Source organism: Nicotiana tomentosiformis, chromosome 3 (genome assembly GCF_000390325.3).
Source record: "Nicotiana tomentosiformis chromosome 3, ASM39032v3, whole genome shotgun sequence".
NCBI lineage: Eukaryota > Viridiplantae > Streptophyta > Magnoliopsida > Solanales > Solanaceae > Nicotiana > Nicotiana tomentosiformis.
The window spans coordinates 21,272,168-21,290,028 of NC_090814.1; the positions used below are offsets into that span (position 1 = coordinate 21,272,168).

At 39.4% G+C, this 17,861-nt stretch overlaps 1 protein-coding gene across 1 annotated transcript; it reads left to right on the top strand.

The window, feature by feature from the left end:
* The first annotated feature begins 1,416 nt into the window (after positions 1 to 1,416).
* On the top strand, positions 1,417 to 17,505 carry LOC138907471 (uncharacterized). The gene is made up of 7 exons (XM_070198070.1): positions 1,417 to 2,691; positions 2,769 to 2,865; positions 3,361 to 3,458; positions 3,706 to 4,041; positions 4,084 to 5,022; positions 16,957 to 17,007; positions 17,119 to 17,505. The coding sequence occupies exons 1-7, from the start codon at positions 1,417 to 1,419 to the stop codon at positions 17,503 to 17,505; spliced, it is 3,183 nt and encodes a 1,060-aa protein (XP_070054171.1).
* Positions 17,506 to 17,861: the final 356 nt, after the last annotated feature.

The following is a 17,861-nucleotide window of genomic DNA, read 5'->3' on the forward strand; positions in this document are numbered from 1 at the left end:
ACGATTGTATTTGGGATACGGTTACCACCACTTGTGTTTGTCGAACTTGTTGATCGGATTTCATCTCCAGGTGTACCGAGATCAGAAGATGAAGATGGTAAGGATCTGTTTATAGCTGCATCCGAATGTGGCGTTTCTATAACTGGAGGTTCAGGTGATAATGGTGACTAATTAGATGTGGGACTCAACATCTCAGGAGATCTCAGTGTGTTTGCATTCCTGTTTTCAGCATATCTACGTTCTCCACCTCCCCTAGGTGCCATATCTGCAATTCCAAAGTCATATGTAGATGAACAAATAACATAATTAATGAAATGTGATCAAATCTAATTGGATACAGTAATAAGTAGTTAATTGATATATTATTCCAAGAGTATTTAATTGATACATTACTCCAAGAACAGAATGCTCTGAAAAAAATAAGGCATACAAGTATTAATCTAGACATGGCAGATTAAAAAGGCAAACATCTGAAAAGGAACAAATTTACTTTATAAGTATTTCTTACTGCACGTGCAAAATACAACTACTACTCCTCACAAAATGAGAGTGAGGGTAACCGGTCAAGTAGAGTCTTGCTTATGGGTGAGTTGTGCACCACACTTATAATCAGGAGGCTATGAGGCATTTAGGAAAGGTTACATTTCTTTCAATTAATAGATCGTGCTATAAAGCGAAGTTATAAGAACATATGAAATCTAAATCGTGCTTTGTGTTTCCTATCTAACAGGCTACCTACGCTCAGGATATGGCACAGCGAGAGATAGGTATGGATCCGGGGGAAGGTACCAGTCGTTCCCCACCAGGTCAGAGGGATAGATTTCCCTTAGAGGCTCACAGTGAGTCTCCAGTACCCCTAGTTTCAGCTTCTCCAGCACTTGTTGGAGCCCAGAGAGATGCAGTACCCCCAGCCTCACCAGTTCCATTGGTACCTGAGGCAGCTAGAGACACAGGACCTCCAGCACCTATTGTTCCCCCATCAGAGACTGGGGAGCAGGGGATGAGGGAGGCTGTTCAGTTGCTGACTAGGATGGTTTCTATTCATGAGCGACAGCTAGAGTCAGGAGCAGATGCCCGGAGAGATCGGATAGGAAGCTTGACGGTACGAGAGTTTCTTCACTTGGCCCCTCCATTATTTACAGGATCCAATTCCACTGAGGATCCCCAGGATTTTATAGACTATATGTATAGAGTATTGAGGGTGATGCATGCCTCCGTCACTGAGGCTGTGGAGTTGGCTTCTTTTCGACTACGTGATGTAGCCGTCCTATGGTATGAGGCATGGGAGAGATCTAGAGGACCTGATACTCCGCCAACAGAGTGGGAGGACTTCTCTGAGGCTTTTTAGCCCATTATTTGCCACGGGAGGTTCGAGAGGCCCGTCTTGACCAGTTTCTTAGCCTAAAGCAGGGGGATATGAGTGTGAGGGATTATAGCCATAAGTTTATATCTTTGGCAAGGTATGCACCAGATATAGTACGTACAATGAGGGCTAGAGTTCATCATTATGTGGATGGTTTGGGGAATCATCTGATTAGAGACTGTAGGGTTGCATCCCTATCGAATGATGTAGATATTTCCCGCATACAGGCTTTCGCTCAGACTACAGAGGACCTTTCCCGTCGGATTCGTGATACTCGCAGGGATAGGGAGCAGAGTAAGAGGGCTCGTACTATGGGGTCTTATAGGGTGCCACGAGTTGATTTTAGGCCCCCACTCCATCGATATCCACCTCGGTCAGCAGGTAGTTTCCCACCACAGATGCAGGGCCAGCGGTTTGATCGTTATATTCAGTCAGGACCAGGGCAGAGCTCAGGCCAGCCTGAGGGCCGTCGACAGGAGCATTCTACACAGATGAGACAACTTACTCCTCCATGTACTCAGTGCGGTAAGCTGCACACCGGGAAATGTAGACAGGGTTCGAGTGCATGTTTTCATTGTGGGCAGACAGGACATTATATTAGCCGGTGCCCGGGGTTAGGCAGAGGTACACCAGCTCAGCCTTCAGGATTCACAGCAGCCTCTTCGCCCTCAGTCCGTGCTCCCCGGCCAGGTCCACAATCTACTCAGGGCCGTGGTAGGGGGAGAGGTGGAGGAGACACCTCAGGTTTTAGTGGTGGCCAGAACCGCTTTTATGCACTCACATGCCCACAGGATTCAGAGGCATCCCTAGATGTTGTCGCAGGTATATTGACAATATATTCTCATGCCATTTATGCATTGATGGATCCCGGCTCTACATTTTCATATATTACTCCATTTATTGCTGGTAAGCTTGACATGAGATCTGAGTTGTTGCCACAGCCAGTTGAGGTGTCTCCAGTTGGCAGCTATATTGTAGCTAATCATGTCTATCGAGATTGTACAGTGTTAATTAATGACCTTCCAACCTCTATTGATTTAGTTGAATTGGTTATGCTAGACTTCGATGTCATTATGGGTATGGATTGGTTGGCAGCTTGTTATGCTAATATTGATTGTCGTGCAAAGTTGGTCCGATTTCATTTTCCTGGTGAGCCTGTCCTTGAATGGAAAGGTAATGCAGCCACGCCCAAGGGTAAGTTTATTTCATTCCTTAGGGCTCGGAAGTTTATTGCTAAAGGTTGTATATACTATCTGGTTCATGTTAGGGATATAGATAAGGAGCCAGTGACTCTTCAGTCGGTTCCTATTGTGAATGAATTCCCGACGGTATTCCCTGACGAGCTTCCAGGAATTCCCCCGAAAGGGAAATCGATTTCGCTATAGATTTGCTTCCTGATGCGCAGCCTATATCCATTCCTCCCTACAGAATGGATCTTGCAGAGCTAAGGGAATTGAAGGAACAACTGAAGGACTTGCTCGATAAAGGCTTTATTAGGTCAAGTACATCCCCATGGGGTGCTCCGGTGCTCTTTGTTCGAAAGAAAGATGGGTCCTTGCGGATGTGCATTGACTACAGGCAACTAAATAAAGTCACTATCAAGAATAAGTATCCTCTTCCACGGATTGATGACTTGTTCGACCAGTTACAAGATGCCAAATGCTTTTCGAAGATCGACTTGCGATCCGGTTATCATCAGCTACGAGTCAGGGATATTGATATCCCAAAAACAGCATTTAGGACGAGGTATGGCCATTTCGAATTTCTTGTCATGTCTTTCGGGCTTACAAATGCCCTAGCAGCCTTTATGGATCTTATGAACCGGGTATTCAAACCATTCTTGGATGAATTTGTGATTGTGTTTATTGACGACATCCTGATATATTCGCGATCGGAAGCCGAGCATGCGGACCACTTGCGAGTTGTATTGTAGACTCTCCAGGACTACAGGTTATATGCTAAATTCTCTAAATGTAAATTTTGGCTAACTTCTGTAGCTTTTCTTGGTCATGTTATTACCGACGATGGCATCAAGGTTGATGGCCAAAAGATTGAAGCTGTGATGACTTGGCGGAGGCCCTTGAATCCGACAGAGGTTTGTAGCTTTTTAGGCTTGGCAGGGTATTACCGAAGGTTTGTGGAGGGATTTTCCTCTATCTCTGCACCATTGACGAAACTGACACATAAGGGAGCTAAGTTTCAGTGGACTGAGGCATGTGAATAAAGTTTTCAGGAACTAAAGAAAAGGCTTACTACGGCATCTGTCTTGACTCTTCCGGATGGCACCGAGGGTTATGTTGTATATTGTGATGCCTCGTGGCCTAGGTTGTGTTCTTATGCAGCATGGTAAGGTTATCGCGTACGCCTCCAGACAGTTGCAAAAACATGAACAGAACTATCCTACGCACGATATTGAGTTAGCCGCAGTTGTATTTGCCCTAAAGATTTGGCGGCATTATCTATATGGGGTTCACATTGATGTTTTCACCGACCACCAGAGCCTTCCGTATTTATTTAAACAGAGGGAGCTGAACCTACGACAAAGAAGATGGCTAGAATTACTAAAGGACTATGATGTTGCTGATTCCCTTAGCCGGAAGTCCATGGGCAGTCTAAGCCATGTTGAAGCTGATAAGGTCAAGATGACCAAATATCTATGCCAGCTAGCTAGTTTGCAGGTGCGTTTGGTAGATGCAGAGGGTGGACGAATTCTCGTTTAGAATACGGCAAAATCTTCTTTTGTTACTGAAGTGAAAGAGCGACAACACGAGGATCCTGAGCTTATAAAACTGAGGGAAAGTATTCCACAGCAGCGACAACCTTTATTTGAGCGAACTGGAGATGGAGTCCTTAGATACCAGGGCCGCTTATGTGTACCGTCAGTAGGAGAGCTTCGTGCCAAGATTCTTTCGGAGGCCCATTATTCTAGATATGCAGTTCATCCCGGAGCGACAAAGATGTATCGGGACCTTCGACAGATCTATTGGTGGAATGGAATGAAAAAAGATATCGCGGAGATGGTAGCCCAATGTCCCAACTGCCAGCAAGTTAAAGCCGAACATCAGAGGCCTGGAGGCCTAACTCAGTGTATTGAGCTTCCATTATGGAAATGGGACATGATAAATATGGACTTCATCACTGGTTTTCCTCGCACTCTACGGAGGTATGATTCTATTTGGGTAATTATTGATAGGCTTACAAAATCTGCTCATTTTCTGCTAGTCAGGACGACATATTCAGCCGAGGATTATGCCAAGCTTTACATTCGAGAGATTGTTCGCCTTCACGGAGTGCCATTATCTATTATCTCTGATCGAGGGGCTCAATTTACAACATATTTTTGGAAATCTTTTCAGAAGGGTCTAGGCACGCAGGTAAATCTTAGCACCGCTTTTCATTCGCAAACTGATGGACAGGTAGAGCGTACTATTCAGATAGTTAAGGATATGTTACGTGCCTGCGTGCTAGATTTTAAAGGAAGTTGGGATGATCATCTACCTCTTATTGAGTTCGCTTATAATAACAGCTTCCAAGCTAGTATTCAGATGGCTCCTTACGAAGCACTATACGGGCGGAAGTGTAGGTCGTCGATCGGTTGGTTCGAGGTCGGGGAAATAGAGTTGCTAGGTCCTAACTTTGTCCAGCAAGCAATGGAAAAGGTAAAACTTATTAGAGACCGGCTGTGTACATCACAAAGTCGGTAAAAGTCTTATGCAGATATTCGACGACGAGACTTAGAGTTTGATGTAGAAGATTGGGTTTTCCTGAAAGTATCGCCTATGAAGGGCGTCATGCGATTTGGAAAGAAGGGGAAGCTCAGCCCCAGGTATGTTGGACCGTATAAGATTATTCAGAGGATTGGTAGGGTGGCGTACGAGCTTGATTTGCCTTTAGAATTGGAAGCAGTCCATCCTGTGTTTCATGTATCTATGTTGCGGAAGTGCATTGGAGATCCTTCACGTATTACGCCCATTGAGGATATTCACATTGCTGAAGACTTATCTTATGCAGAGGTACCAGTAGTTATTTTAGATCGGCAGGTAAGGAAGCTTCGAACTAAAGAAGTGGCTTCCGTGAAAGTGTTATGGCGAAATAACAACATCGAGGAAATGACCTGGGAAGCTGAGGAGGAAATGAGGAAGAAGTACCCCCACCTATTTACGACTTAAGGTGAGTCGCATTTAAATAATTGCCAATTATTTCTTTACAGCAACTTAATTGGATTTTAAATGACTTGAAAGTGCAATTTAAATTTCTTATTGCGAGATAGCTATACGAAGCCTAGTAGTTAGAATCTTCAGAATTTGATTTATGCTTTGCAAATGTAAAAAATATAGCCTCGCAAATAACGTATTAGCGGACAAGAAATGAAACCAAAGAATTGACTTGACCCATTCGCGGACGAATGTTCTTAAGGGGGAGACTGTGAGACCTCAGGTGTTTCTCTCTTCTCTTACGTAATATACGTAACGTGGCGTGGTTATATTAGGTATATATGATTGGGTATAGCACATTGGGAGAATAAGACTGAAAATGTGTGGTAATATCAAGGAACTAAACTAAAGCTTTAAGTCAAAGGAATCCCTTAAACAAAGGTTCATGGTTAAAGAAATGGCTCGTGTAGCACCCCGCGCATTCGGAAGGTTTAATTTAACTTGCACCTATGGGATAAGACTAAGAGTGTATAATATGCTAAGAATAATGTGTTATGAGGTATTATAATATCACACTGGTCACATGTTAAGTTTTGGAGTCAAGCAAGTTGCGAAATAAAGGTCGGCAAAAGTTATCGTAAATTTCTCTAATAAAATTTCTAAACTTTGGGTCGAATGTATCAGATCATTTCTCCCAATATATAAAAATTTATGAGACCCACAACCTACCAAATCGAAGGTCTACGAGTCTAGTTTGCAACCAAATAAATCTCACATCAAACCGACATTGGAGTAAAACGTTATGACTGTTTTACCGCGGACTGTCCGGGCTAAAATTGGGTCGCGAATCGGGTCGGGTCAAACTAGTGGTATAAGTCAAAAATCCGACTTTTAAGACCCCAAAATATTTCATCTTCATCCCAAAAAGTGAGAAAGCTTAAGATAGGGTTTCATGGTGTTCTTAAGTGATTAAGGTGCGTTTTTAACGATTTCTATTGTTAAAGTTTGCCCCTGTGCCTAGAAGCGCAATCTCTACGCTTTGCAATCGTTTCCCCCTTCTATTAGCTGTGTTTGGAGCTATTTTTGGAAGATAGAAAATTGTTGTTCTTGCTGGTTCTTCAGGATTTATACTTGGTTTGCCAAGGTAATCATCTTGGGACTCTTTTATGATCGTTTTTACAAAGTTCTACGGGAGTTTCGTCAAGTTAGGATTATATGGCAAATCTGCCGATTTAAACTCATTTATGAACTATTTATAGGTGCGTATAAGCTGCATATATATAGTGGTTTTGAAACTTAGGACGTAAGGAACAACTTTTATGAAGGAACTACAGGCATTCAGACGTTCGTTGGAGAGGTATGTTAAGGCTAAGCTTCGTCCTTCCTTTTAGCATGAATTTTGGGAAATTCCTAAGACGCCAAATGTGATATTTTACTATTCTGTTGCTAGAAAGACCTTCTGTGAAAGGCATTGGTATCGTAGCTGAAGTATTTTCATGATGCTATTAGGTTGATATTCCACTCGTTCGGTTAAAAAGGGTATTCGACATCTATATATGTCATTTTGTCGGCTTTCTTAAATATATGTCCATATATATGAATTCTTATTCGTCTTTGGGTTGTGTGACTTAAAAATAAAGGCATTTAGTATTTGCGATCAGTCCTTCTTCCTTGTTAAAGTGTATTTTAAAATCTCTAAAGTGACACGTCAATTTCAAAATTTTTAAATATAATTTTTATGTTTAAACTACTAAAACATTTGATATTTTTTTTGAAATACTTTCTTTTACTAATTATCAAGAAATCAGGTATAAGGACTAAGTGAAGAACCTTAAGCTTTTTATGAACATATTCAGAGTTAAGTTATCTTTCTAAAAGTCGAGTTAAGTTTTCAAACTTATTAAAAAAGATATGAGGTTCCACGAGATATTTGTATGCGATACGAAGGTGATTATGAGATTATGAGAATAAGAGTACCAATGAGCTAAGGTTGCCTGAGTTCTTGTTATGGCCTATTATGTGCATTCAAAGTTCATATCATACATGACATATTATACATGGACTTCGAGCTATAATCGGAGGTAAGGGGCCTATTTGCCCGAAAGACTATATATATTGTACAGATGGCCACAGGTTGGCAATATGATACCCGTTAGCTACCGGGAGAGACCGCCATTGCTAGCATTTAGTTGGGTATGTCATGCATTTACATCAATATATATGTATTCACGACATACGATTACACGAGCATACCATGCATATTTTATTACTATGAGGTCGGATGTCGGCCATGGAGGCTATCAGAGTTTCAGTGTCAGGTGGTATCTTTATTACCTTTTTACATCAGCTATGTATGATTCTACTTTCTGCCTTACATACTAGTACATTTTTATTCGTACTGATGTCCCGTTGCCTGGGGATACTGCATTTTGTTTCGTGCGTGCGGGTCCAGGTAGGGACTCTGATCGACCCCTCCGCTAGGATTTCGGGGTTCAGTTGTGAGTTGGTAAGCTCCACCTCTTCATGAAGCTTTCATAGGATGGTTACTTTTGTTGTACAGTTTGGGTATAGTTGGGGCCTTATCCCGACAGTGCTTATGACACTCTTAGAGGCTATTGTGGACACAATATTCTGTTTTTTTGTGTGCTGCTTTCAGTCTCCAGCCCATAGGCTTGGCATGTATATATAGGTGTGTAGGCATGTATGTCTTCAGTCGCGGCCTCGTCGGCCAACTAGTATTTTATTATTTTGGCTTGTCTACCTAAGTTTATATGGCTTATTGTTATTCATGTCATAACCTTACGGTCCAGGCTTAGTATTTCAGATGTTGTGCTGCCGATCTATTGGGCCCCCAGTCTAGTTAGCTAGTATGTTTAGTGGCTAACTGGATCGAATACAGTATCGAGTGCCAGTCGTGCCTCCCCTAGTTTGGGGCGTGACATAGGGTATTGAACTTATTATTATTAGAATATGGATAATGGATTAATATAAAGTATAAGAATTTTGGATATCAAAATATTCGAAGTACCAAATCCAATATCCAATCCGAAATCCAAACTTTTAAAAATTAAATTCAAAATCCATTTCGTTATCCGAAAATCCAAAAAATTCGAATTTCGGTTTGAATTTCAGGTTTGTCCAAACTATGCCCACCCCTAACTACATCTACTGTTTGGAATGAAAGTAGATAGAATATAATAAATATAGGGAAATGAGACTCCGGGTGATGCGGGCCGAAGCATGAAAAGCAACTCACTACTAAGTCTCCAGCTGATACGACTACGCGCCTAAGTGAGTACCCGATGCACCTGCTTAGTACCTGCACAATTAGTACATAAGTGTAGTATGAGTACATAAATAAATTAGCCTCAGTGGTTTAACGAACTAATTTTCTCAAAACAAATCATGATAGAGTTATTGATGAGATATTGTTTTTCCTAATCGTGATAGTTTTGAATATGATAAAGATGAGGAACATAAACATAAATCTAAGTCGTTGAAATACTTTTTTTATTAAAAACTTACTCTAGCTGCTTTTTCCTCTTAGGCATTCTCTCATGCATCAAACTATAATCAAGAGATTTGAGAAGGCGAGATTTATAGGTGAGCAATAAACTCTTCGAATAAAATTTTATATTATCGAGTCGATAATATTGCTTGTTGGGCTTTTGTATGTAGACTAATTGTGGGTGGAAGTATAAGATCCTTTCGCGTTATTTGTTAGAGAAAATATTTAATTTGATTCACGATTGAAAAAAAAGAGAAGGAGCTAAGGGTTAAAATAATATAGGTACTTTGGAGTAGCAAAGAAATGAGGGGAAAAAATGTGTGAATGAGATAAGAAAAAATTAGAGCTTGATATATAGGAAATTGAAAGAGTAGTTGAATGAGATCTATTAATCATTCAACTGGTCAAAGCTCTTTCTCAAGCATTGAAGAAGACGCATATTTGGATCTAACTAATTAGATGGTTAGGAAGAATCCTGAACTGGTTTTTATGGATTCTTGTGTTTTATTCAAATAAATTAAAATACTAGTCCTTACAAATTAGAATAAACTATATTATCTTTGAGTTATAGGTAAAATATTAAATAAAAAAGCCAAGTAAGATGTTGTCATAGTAAAATAATGTATAAAGAAAGAAAAATAGAGATAGAGTAACACTAAATATACTTTGAATTAACCTAAAAAAAATAAAGTAAAAAATAATACTAGAAAATATTATTGATAGTTTCAAATAATAAATGAATTCGGAGCAATAGAATAAAAGTCTAAAAGAGATAAATATTTTGGTACTTACATTGAGATAATATGATATTTAATTTATGATTTTGTTAAAATATATGATTTGAAGTACTCGAACAATTCAAATCGATCATACTTTCATATAATTAATATTCTTTAATAATGTACGAGCATCACGGCTACTAATACTACTATATTAATGAAAGTTGCCCAAGTGCCTATTAGTGGGAAGTCTATAACCAAATATTTGGATATTTATATCTGAAAAATATAATTTTAAGTGAATTTTTTATTAAAGATTTGAGTGTGACTCTAGTTCGTATAAAGATGATTTGTAATTAGTGCACAAACAATATTGGAGTGTGATGATATATATTGATATATTTACTATAAATGCTAGATTCGTCAGAAAATATCAATTGATTTTGTATCTATCGTTAAATTTATCAATCGTTTCAACGCTATTTGGTAATTTACCAACTATTTTATCTCTATATTGATAAATTTTCCAACTATTTCAATATTAGTTGGTAATTTGCCAATGAAAACTAGGCTCCGTTGGTAGTAATTACTAACAAATTCCACATCGTAAGTAATATTAATAATTAATTTTAATCGGTTAATAAATTACAAACCAAAATATTGATCTATTAGTAAAGATTTCCAACCGATTTAGTACCAGTTGGTAAGTTTACTAACATATACGATTCGGTTGGTAATTTACTAACGTATTTTAAATTGGTTGGTAAAATTAGCAACAAAATCCTTCTGTTGGTAAATAGTTGGTTGGTAATTCGTTAGTAATCTGTTAATAAACTATACTTCATTTTTTCCACCATATTTAACAATGGATATGTACTCCGTTGGTAATATTACCAACGAAAAATATTTGTTGGTAATATTTGAGTTGGTAATCCGTTAGCAAGCAGTTGCTAGATTAGCCGCCAATTTTTTCCGCCATATTTACCAACTAAATTATTTAGTTAGTAAAATTTTGGTTGGCAATTCGTTAGGAATTCGTTACTAAATTTTCAAAAATAAATTAGTTAGGATTTTGTTAGTAATTTGTTGCTAATACACTAACAAATTCAGGTCGTTGGTAAAATCCGTTAGCAATTGATTTTTTTTTTTGTAGTGTTGGGAGAAGCGCCAGATTTGTATGACTTTAAACTGTAGGAATTGTGGCACCACAGGAAAAACAGAGAACAACCTAAAGACATCCTAAGCTATACTTCTTTAATAGTTCTACTAAATAATACTACCTTGTAAATTCATCCGAGCATTTGTACTATAATGACTCATTGTGAATACAGCTTGATGACTTCTGCTAAAGATTTGGCTCAACAGTTAGTCATTGTCCCTGCAAGATTACGTAAATTGACTTCTTTTCAAAAGCATCGAATTTCTAGTCTTTCCTCGGAAAATAAAATATTATGAAAAAAAGAGATGGCACCATTAGACATGCATCTTTTATACTAAGCAATTTATCAACCCGATCATAAACCTTTTTAAGATTCTAACACTTACATTCTTGGTTAAAAAAAACATGTACCTTCTTCCTTTAACGGTAGAGTTAAAAGCACTTTCAGTTTTCTATCTCCCTCTGTTAGTTACTCACCATTTTTTTATTTTTTATTTATTTCATATGAAAATCATGGTCAATTGTCAACGGTTATTTTAACATACTTTTCCAACTGTTTCCTATCATCGCCTCAAAGATTGAGTTGCATCTATTTCTTGTTGTAGGACCAAATCCTCTAGTTCCTTGGTCCATTGAATTACCTCGGATGACAGTGACACAAAGTCGAGAAAAACAAATTCAAGTCTTGGGACAGAAAAAGGAAAAAATAAAGAGCCTAAATAGAGATAAATGAAATTAAACACCAATTAAATATGAAGGTTCAAACTGGTCATGGGCTTCTTCTCGGCCAAAGCTTCCTCATTGACGTTTGATTGTCTCTCTTCCGTCGATTTCTTCTCTGCTGTAAAGTCAATGATGAGATATATGAAAGGAAACACCAAACATCATATATTATCAGATCAACAAAGACATATGCACATATGTAAGTCAAAAGCATAAGCAATTGAAAAGGAAAGAATTACCTTAAAAATAAGAAAATGCTAGTTGGGCGTACAAAGATATATGCACATATATAAGTCAAAAACATAATCAATTGAAAGTGCTATCAGAAAAAAATGGAAGTAGTAGTTAAACCGAAACTTTTCATCACCAGAAACTTCCATTCTTTGCTTAATGTGTTTGTTGTAGACACTGCAACAAAAGAGAAGAACTGAAGAGTCGAAGGTTTATTCTTTGCTTACTGTGTTTGTTGTAGATGACACTGCAACAAAAAAGAAGAACTGAAGAGTCGAAGGTTAAAACGACTGTCTTTCAAGGAGACTATTTTTTTTAAAACATATTTAATGTTTAATTATCCCTTCAGTTTCTCTTAAGTGTTTGAGTTATTTTAAATCACCGCATGGATGAAGTTGTAAAGGCAAGAGTCTATTCGCGTTGGATAACTTATTTGAGACGATTGGGAACGGACATATTTAAACCAGAAATGAGGAATAAGTAGGAAAAATAGCAGAAAATGAGAGAAGAGATAAATAATAATCTTGGGCTAAGAGAGGTGCCATGTCAGCACTCTTTGACCCCTTTTATAGATATATAGATAAATATAGATTGTTGCAGAAAATAAAATTAACCTTGACAATAAAGAACTAGTAAGAATAATTTAAACCTATTTCATTCCCTCGATTTGCTACTCAGCATGATCATGAATACTTATAGTCGTACATGCATAAGAATCAGCGAATTCATAGTTTAGTCTTTAGCTTTTATTGTTTTGTCTTTTGCTTAAGAAGAATCGATGCATTTTAACAAAGAAACGAAATGTGAACGAACATGCGGGCCGTGTGCTGCAAAAATAATTTTGTCATAATTATTTATCTAATTTTGGACCATTAAAAATAGACTAGTTAGAATTTTTGTGGAGTATCTTGGTCTAAAAAGTGTCCTACTTTGTTAGAGAATTAAATACACCATTATTTTGAAACTTTTGCGAATAAGATTTATTTATTGTAACGACCCGACCGGTCGTTTTGAGAATTAGTATCCCGTTCGGCGGCTTTAAGGTCTCGAGCAGCTTCGTATTATATGTTATGACTTGCGTGGGTGGTCGAGTTCGGTTTTCGGATGATTCGGGGTCAATTTGAAAGAATGATTCTTATTTTAGAAGGTTAAGCGGTAAGAGTTGACCGGAATTTGAATTTGGTGTGGATGACTCTGAAATGACGTTTTGATGATTCCAATAGCTTCATATGGTGATTTTGGACTTAGGTGTGCGTCCGGATTTGGATTTGGAGGTCCGTATGATAATTTGAAGCATTTTGACGAAAATTGAAAGGTTGAAGTTTTGGAAGGTTAAGAGGCTTGATCGGGAGTTGACTTTGTTGATATCGGGATCGGATTGCGATTCCGAGAGTTGGATTAGCTCAGTTATTTCATTTGAGACTTGCATGCAAAATTTGACGTCATTACCGGTTGATTTGATATATTCCGATACGAGTTTTGGAAATTGAAAGATTTGGAAATTCATAAGTTCGATTCGAGGTGCGATCCGTAGTTTCGACGTTGTTTGATGTGATTTGAGGCTTCGAGCAGGTCTGCGTTAAGTTATGAAACTTGTTGGCATATTTCGACGGGGTCCTCGGGTGTGTTTCGGATGAGGTACAAGTCATTTTCTTATATTTTGGAATGTTAAGGTTCTGGTGTCTGATGTCTTTCTAGACGATCGCGAAGATACAGACGCGATCGCATAGGCTGTTTGGTGAGTGACCCATTTTCCTTATTCGCGTTCGCAATGTATGGTTCGCGATCGCGAACGTGAAAATTCTTCTGCATCGCGTTTGCAGTTGATCTTCCGTGTTCGCGTAGAGTTAGCCTTGCTAGGGAGCCCTACTTTGTTCTTCGCATTCACATATCTTTGTTCGCGATCACGTACGTTGAGGCAGTCTTGAACCGCGTTCGCATCCACTTATTCGCGATAGTGTAATGCATCCTTGGAAGCTGTTATTTGTTTTTCTTGCAATCACATACAAATTTTTGCAATCGCAATTGTGATGAACCGATAGGTCATCTAGAGTTTTAAACCTTAATTCTGGGTTTCGAAGCCTCCAATAGCTTCCTTAAGCCATCCTCGATTTGCATGCGCAATCCGGGTGTTTTCCCGGAAGGCTTTTATGTTAATTGATAAAATATAAAATTTTGTCTTCAAATCTATTTGAGTTGACTTTGATCAACATTTTGAGCAAACTGACCCAGATCCATGTTTTGACAATCCCGTTGGGTCCGTATCGTGATTTAGGACCTCGGCGTATGGCCAGAATCGAATTCGGAGGTCCCTAGCTCGAGTTATCACTTTTTGTTGAACTTTTGAAGTTTAAAGGCTTAATGACTTTAAAGATTTGACCAGTGTTTGACTTTGTTGATACCGGGTCCGTATTTTAGTTCTGAAACTCGATATAGGTCCATTACTATATTTATGACTTGTTTGTCAATTTTGGTGAGAAACAGAGTTGGTTTGATGTGATTCAGACGTTCGGTTGTTAAAATAGAAGTTCTAAAGTTTTCTTAAAAATCTTATTTGATTTGGTGTCATATTCATAATTGTAGGTGTTAATTTGGTATTTTGATTGTGCGAGCGAGTTCGTATTAGATTTTTGGATTTGTGTGTATATTTGGTTTGGATCCCCGAGGGCCCGGGTGAGTTTCGGATAGCCTACAGACCTTTTGAACTTAGAAAGTTTGCTGGTTTTTCACTTCTGCTGGTTTCTGGTGTTTCCTTCTTCGCGGTCGTGAATATACTCCCGCAATAGCAAAGGATAAAATGGGCTGGGGGAGATTTTGTTCTATGCAAATGCGAAACCTTAGTCGCGAACGTGGAGCATTGGGGGGCCTTTTTTCGCGAACGCGGCCAGTCAATCGCGAACGCGTAGTGAAATAAAGGTGGGGGCTGGGAGTTGATTGTTGCTCTACGCGAACGCGATACAAGGATCGCAGACGCGGAGGCTGGGGGGCTAAGCCTACGCAAATGCGTAGATCAACTCGCGATCGCGTAAGCCATTGAGGTTTTGCTCTTCGCGAACGCGTCAGGTTTTACGCGAACGCGATGCACACCTGACGCCACTGATTAAAATAGTCCCAATAACGGGATTTTGTTCATTCTTCAAATTTTCAAAGTTAGAAAATCCTAGAGGCGATTCTCCCAAGAACATTCCTTCCCCAATTTGTTGGTAAGTGATTCTAAAATCTAGGATTTTCATGGTAGAAATTGGGGGTTTGGGAAGAAATAGGGATTTTTGTAAAATTGGAATTTAGACCTCAAATTGAGGTCGGATTTCGGAACAAAATACATAACTGGGCTCGGGAGTGAATGTGTAATCGGGTTTTGGTCCAAATTTTGGGTGTGGACCAAGCGGGCCCGGGAGTTGACTTTTGTTGACTTTTTCAATAATGACCTAAATTGAACCTTTTTCATTCGTGTGTAGTTCCTAAGGCTTATTTTAAATTATTTGGTTGATAATTTGCTAGATTTGGTTGGTTCGGAGGCTTGTTCGAAAGGCAAAGCCATGGTTGAGCTTTGAGTTGGTCTTTGGAGAGAAGTAAGTGTCGTGGTTAACCTTGACTCGAGGGATTAGGACTTGTTTGCCTATTTGCTACTTGTTTAAATGTTGGATACAACGTATATGTGAGGTGACGAGTACTTATGCGTTATTGTTGGGTTAAAGCATGCGGGTGGGACTTGTTCCTTGTAATTTCTTTCTTTCTTTGATATTAATATCCATGCTTAGACTAGTTAATTACTAAATTGATTGTTCTTTCCCCACTTATGGACTATCTGTAATAATTGAGCATTGTTTCTGAAGTAGAGATTGGTATAGTGGAACCATTATTGACATAAGACTTTATCTTGCTTATTCTATCTCCCTATTGTTATATGTTCATTGTTACACGGTAAGGGATAGTCTTAATGTACGAAGGGTGATGTTGTGCCGTATTTGAGTGTTAATGCACGAAAGGTGATGCCGTGCCATATTTGAGAGTTAAAGCACGAAGGGTGATGCCATGCTGTATCTATTGATTCATGATGAAATTGAGGGTAAAAGCACGAAGGGTAATGCCGTGCCGTATTTCATTTTATGGTGAGATTGAGACTAAAAGCACGAAGGGTGATGCCGTGCCGTTATTATTGTTTCATAGTGAGGATGAGAGTAAAAGCACGAAGGGTGATGCCATGCAATTTTATTCATTACGTTTGTTCATTTTGTTGGTTGATGGTTTATTGACTGTTTCTTGTTATCATTCCCTGTTGTAGTTATCATATCTTGTACCCCTTTCGCATATCTCCTCCCAATTATACTTGTTAATTCTTTATCTCCTATAATTTTGTACGTATATTTTTGTCTGTAGAGGTTTAATTACATGGGTGTCCTGTCATAGCCTCGTCACTACCTCGTCAATATTAGGGTCGACACTTACGGAGTACAGTGGGTCGGTTGTACTCATACTACACTCTGCACTTCTTGTGCAGATTTTGGTACTGGTCCTAGCTTTCCGTGAGGCGTACCGGCTCGGAATAGCATTTGGATACTCGAGGTAGATCTGTTGCCATCCGCAGACCTTGAAGTCCCCTTCTATTTCCCCTATTTACTGTTCTTTTCATTCGAGACAGTTTTATTTATTCCGAACCTTATTTTGTAGAGATTCTAGAAGCTCGTGAACTTGTGACTCCAGATCCGGGTTGTACTTAGATATTATTGGTTTTATGTCATTTGTATTTCGTTATAGTTTCTTTTCGGCTTAATTGGTTTTACTTAATTGAATTGATTAAAAATTGGCTTAAAGATCCTCTAACTTTGGGTTGCCTAGCAAGTGAAATGTTAGGCACCATCAAGGCCCCGAAGGTGGAAATTTCGGGTGGTGACAAGTTCGTATCAGAGCACTAGGTTACTTAGGTCCCACGAGTCACGAGCAAGCTTAGTAGAGTCTGAAGAATTGGTACAGAGACGTCTGTACTTATCTTCCAGATGCTATGAAGTTTAGGAACAAATTTCACTTCTATTCTTCTCTGTCGTGCGATTTTATTCTATCATTGCTGATTGAACTCTTCTATTCTTGTCCTCCCACAGATGTCGAGAACACGTACAATATTTTCAGCTGGACAGCAGCCGGAGCCCCCAGTAGAAGCTCCTACTAGGGGCAAAGGCCGAGGCTGAGGTCGCGCCAGAGGCCGAGGTCGAGGCAGAGCTCAACCTAGAGCTCGAGAAGCAACACTATCAGTGGAGCCTCAGGTAGATTTTGATGAGGAGGTTCCAGCTCAGACTGTACCTGTTGGACCAGCTCAGGTCCCCGAGGGGTTCATCGCCACCATAGTGCTTCAGGACGCTCTAGTCCGCTTGGTGGGCCTTACGAAGAGTGTGGCCCAGGCCGGTGCATTTCTTGTGGCACCAGCCGTCTCTCAGGCTGGGGGAGGAGCACCGACTCCCACTACTCACACTCTGGAGCAGATGGTTCCCCAGTATCAGTCTCCAGCAGCCCTGCCAGTTAGGGTAGTTCAGCAAGTTGTTGCGGTACATACCGGTGATAGGCCTGCCATGTCTTCTGAGGGCTTATTGAGATCAGACAACTTCACAAAGCTTTTCCCAGTTCACTTCAGTGGTGCACCTTCTGAGGACTGATCTCGCCTAAATCAAACCTCAGTTTGGGGTTGTGAAGCGGTCGATTACAATAATAATACCCAACTAGGAGTCGGGATCGAATCCACATGGAGCGTAGATGGGATTAGGTATATATTTGGATTAAGCACGTAAAGTGTCTAAGATGCATTTCCACAAACTATGTTTTGATTGTACTTCTAAATTATGCTACGGTTTGCAAATGTAAAGCAAGAGAATAATATTTTTGGTGTTATTTTTCAAGTATGTAAAAGATCTAGGGCTGTGACTTCCACCTAGGTATTTGCCTAACGGGTTGTGGGATTTAGGGCAGGTTTGGTAGGTCAGGATGTAATATAACAATCAACACGCAATTACCC

Excerpts from the sequence above, each read along its gene's own strand:
- LOC138907471 (XM_070198070.1), top strand. The coding sequence starts at position 1,417 with ATGAGTGTGAGGGATTATAGCCATAAGTTTATATCTTTGGCAAGGTAT. Across the intron at positions 4,042-4,083 it reads GCCAGCTAGCTAGTTTGCAG|AATACGGCAAAATCTTCTTT; the intron begins GTGCGTTTGGTA and ends ATTCTCGTTTAG. Across the intron at positions 17,008-17,118 it reads GACAGCAGCCGGAGCCCCCA|GTAGATTTTGATGAGGAGGT; the intron begins GTAGAAGCTCCT and ends GTGGAGCCTCAG.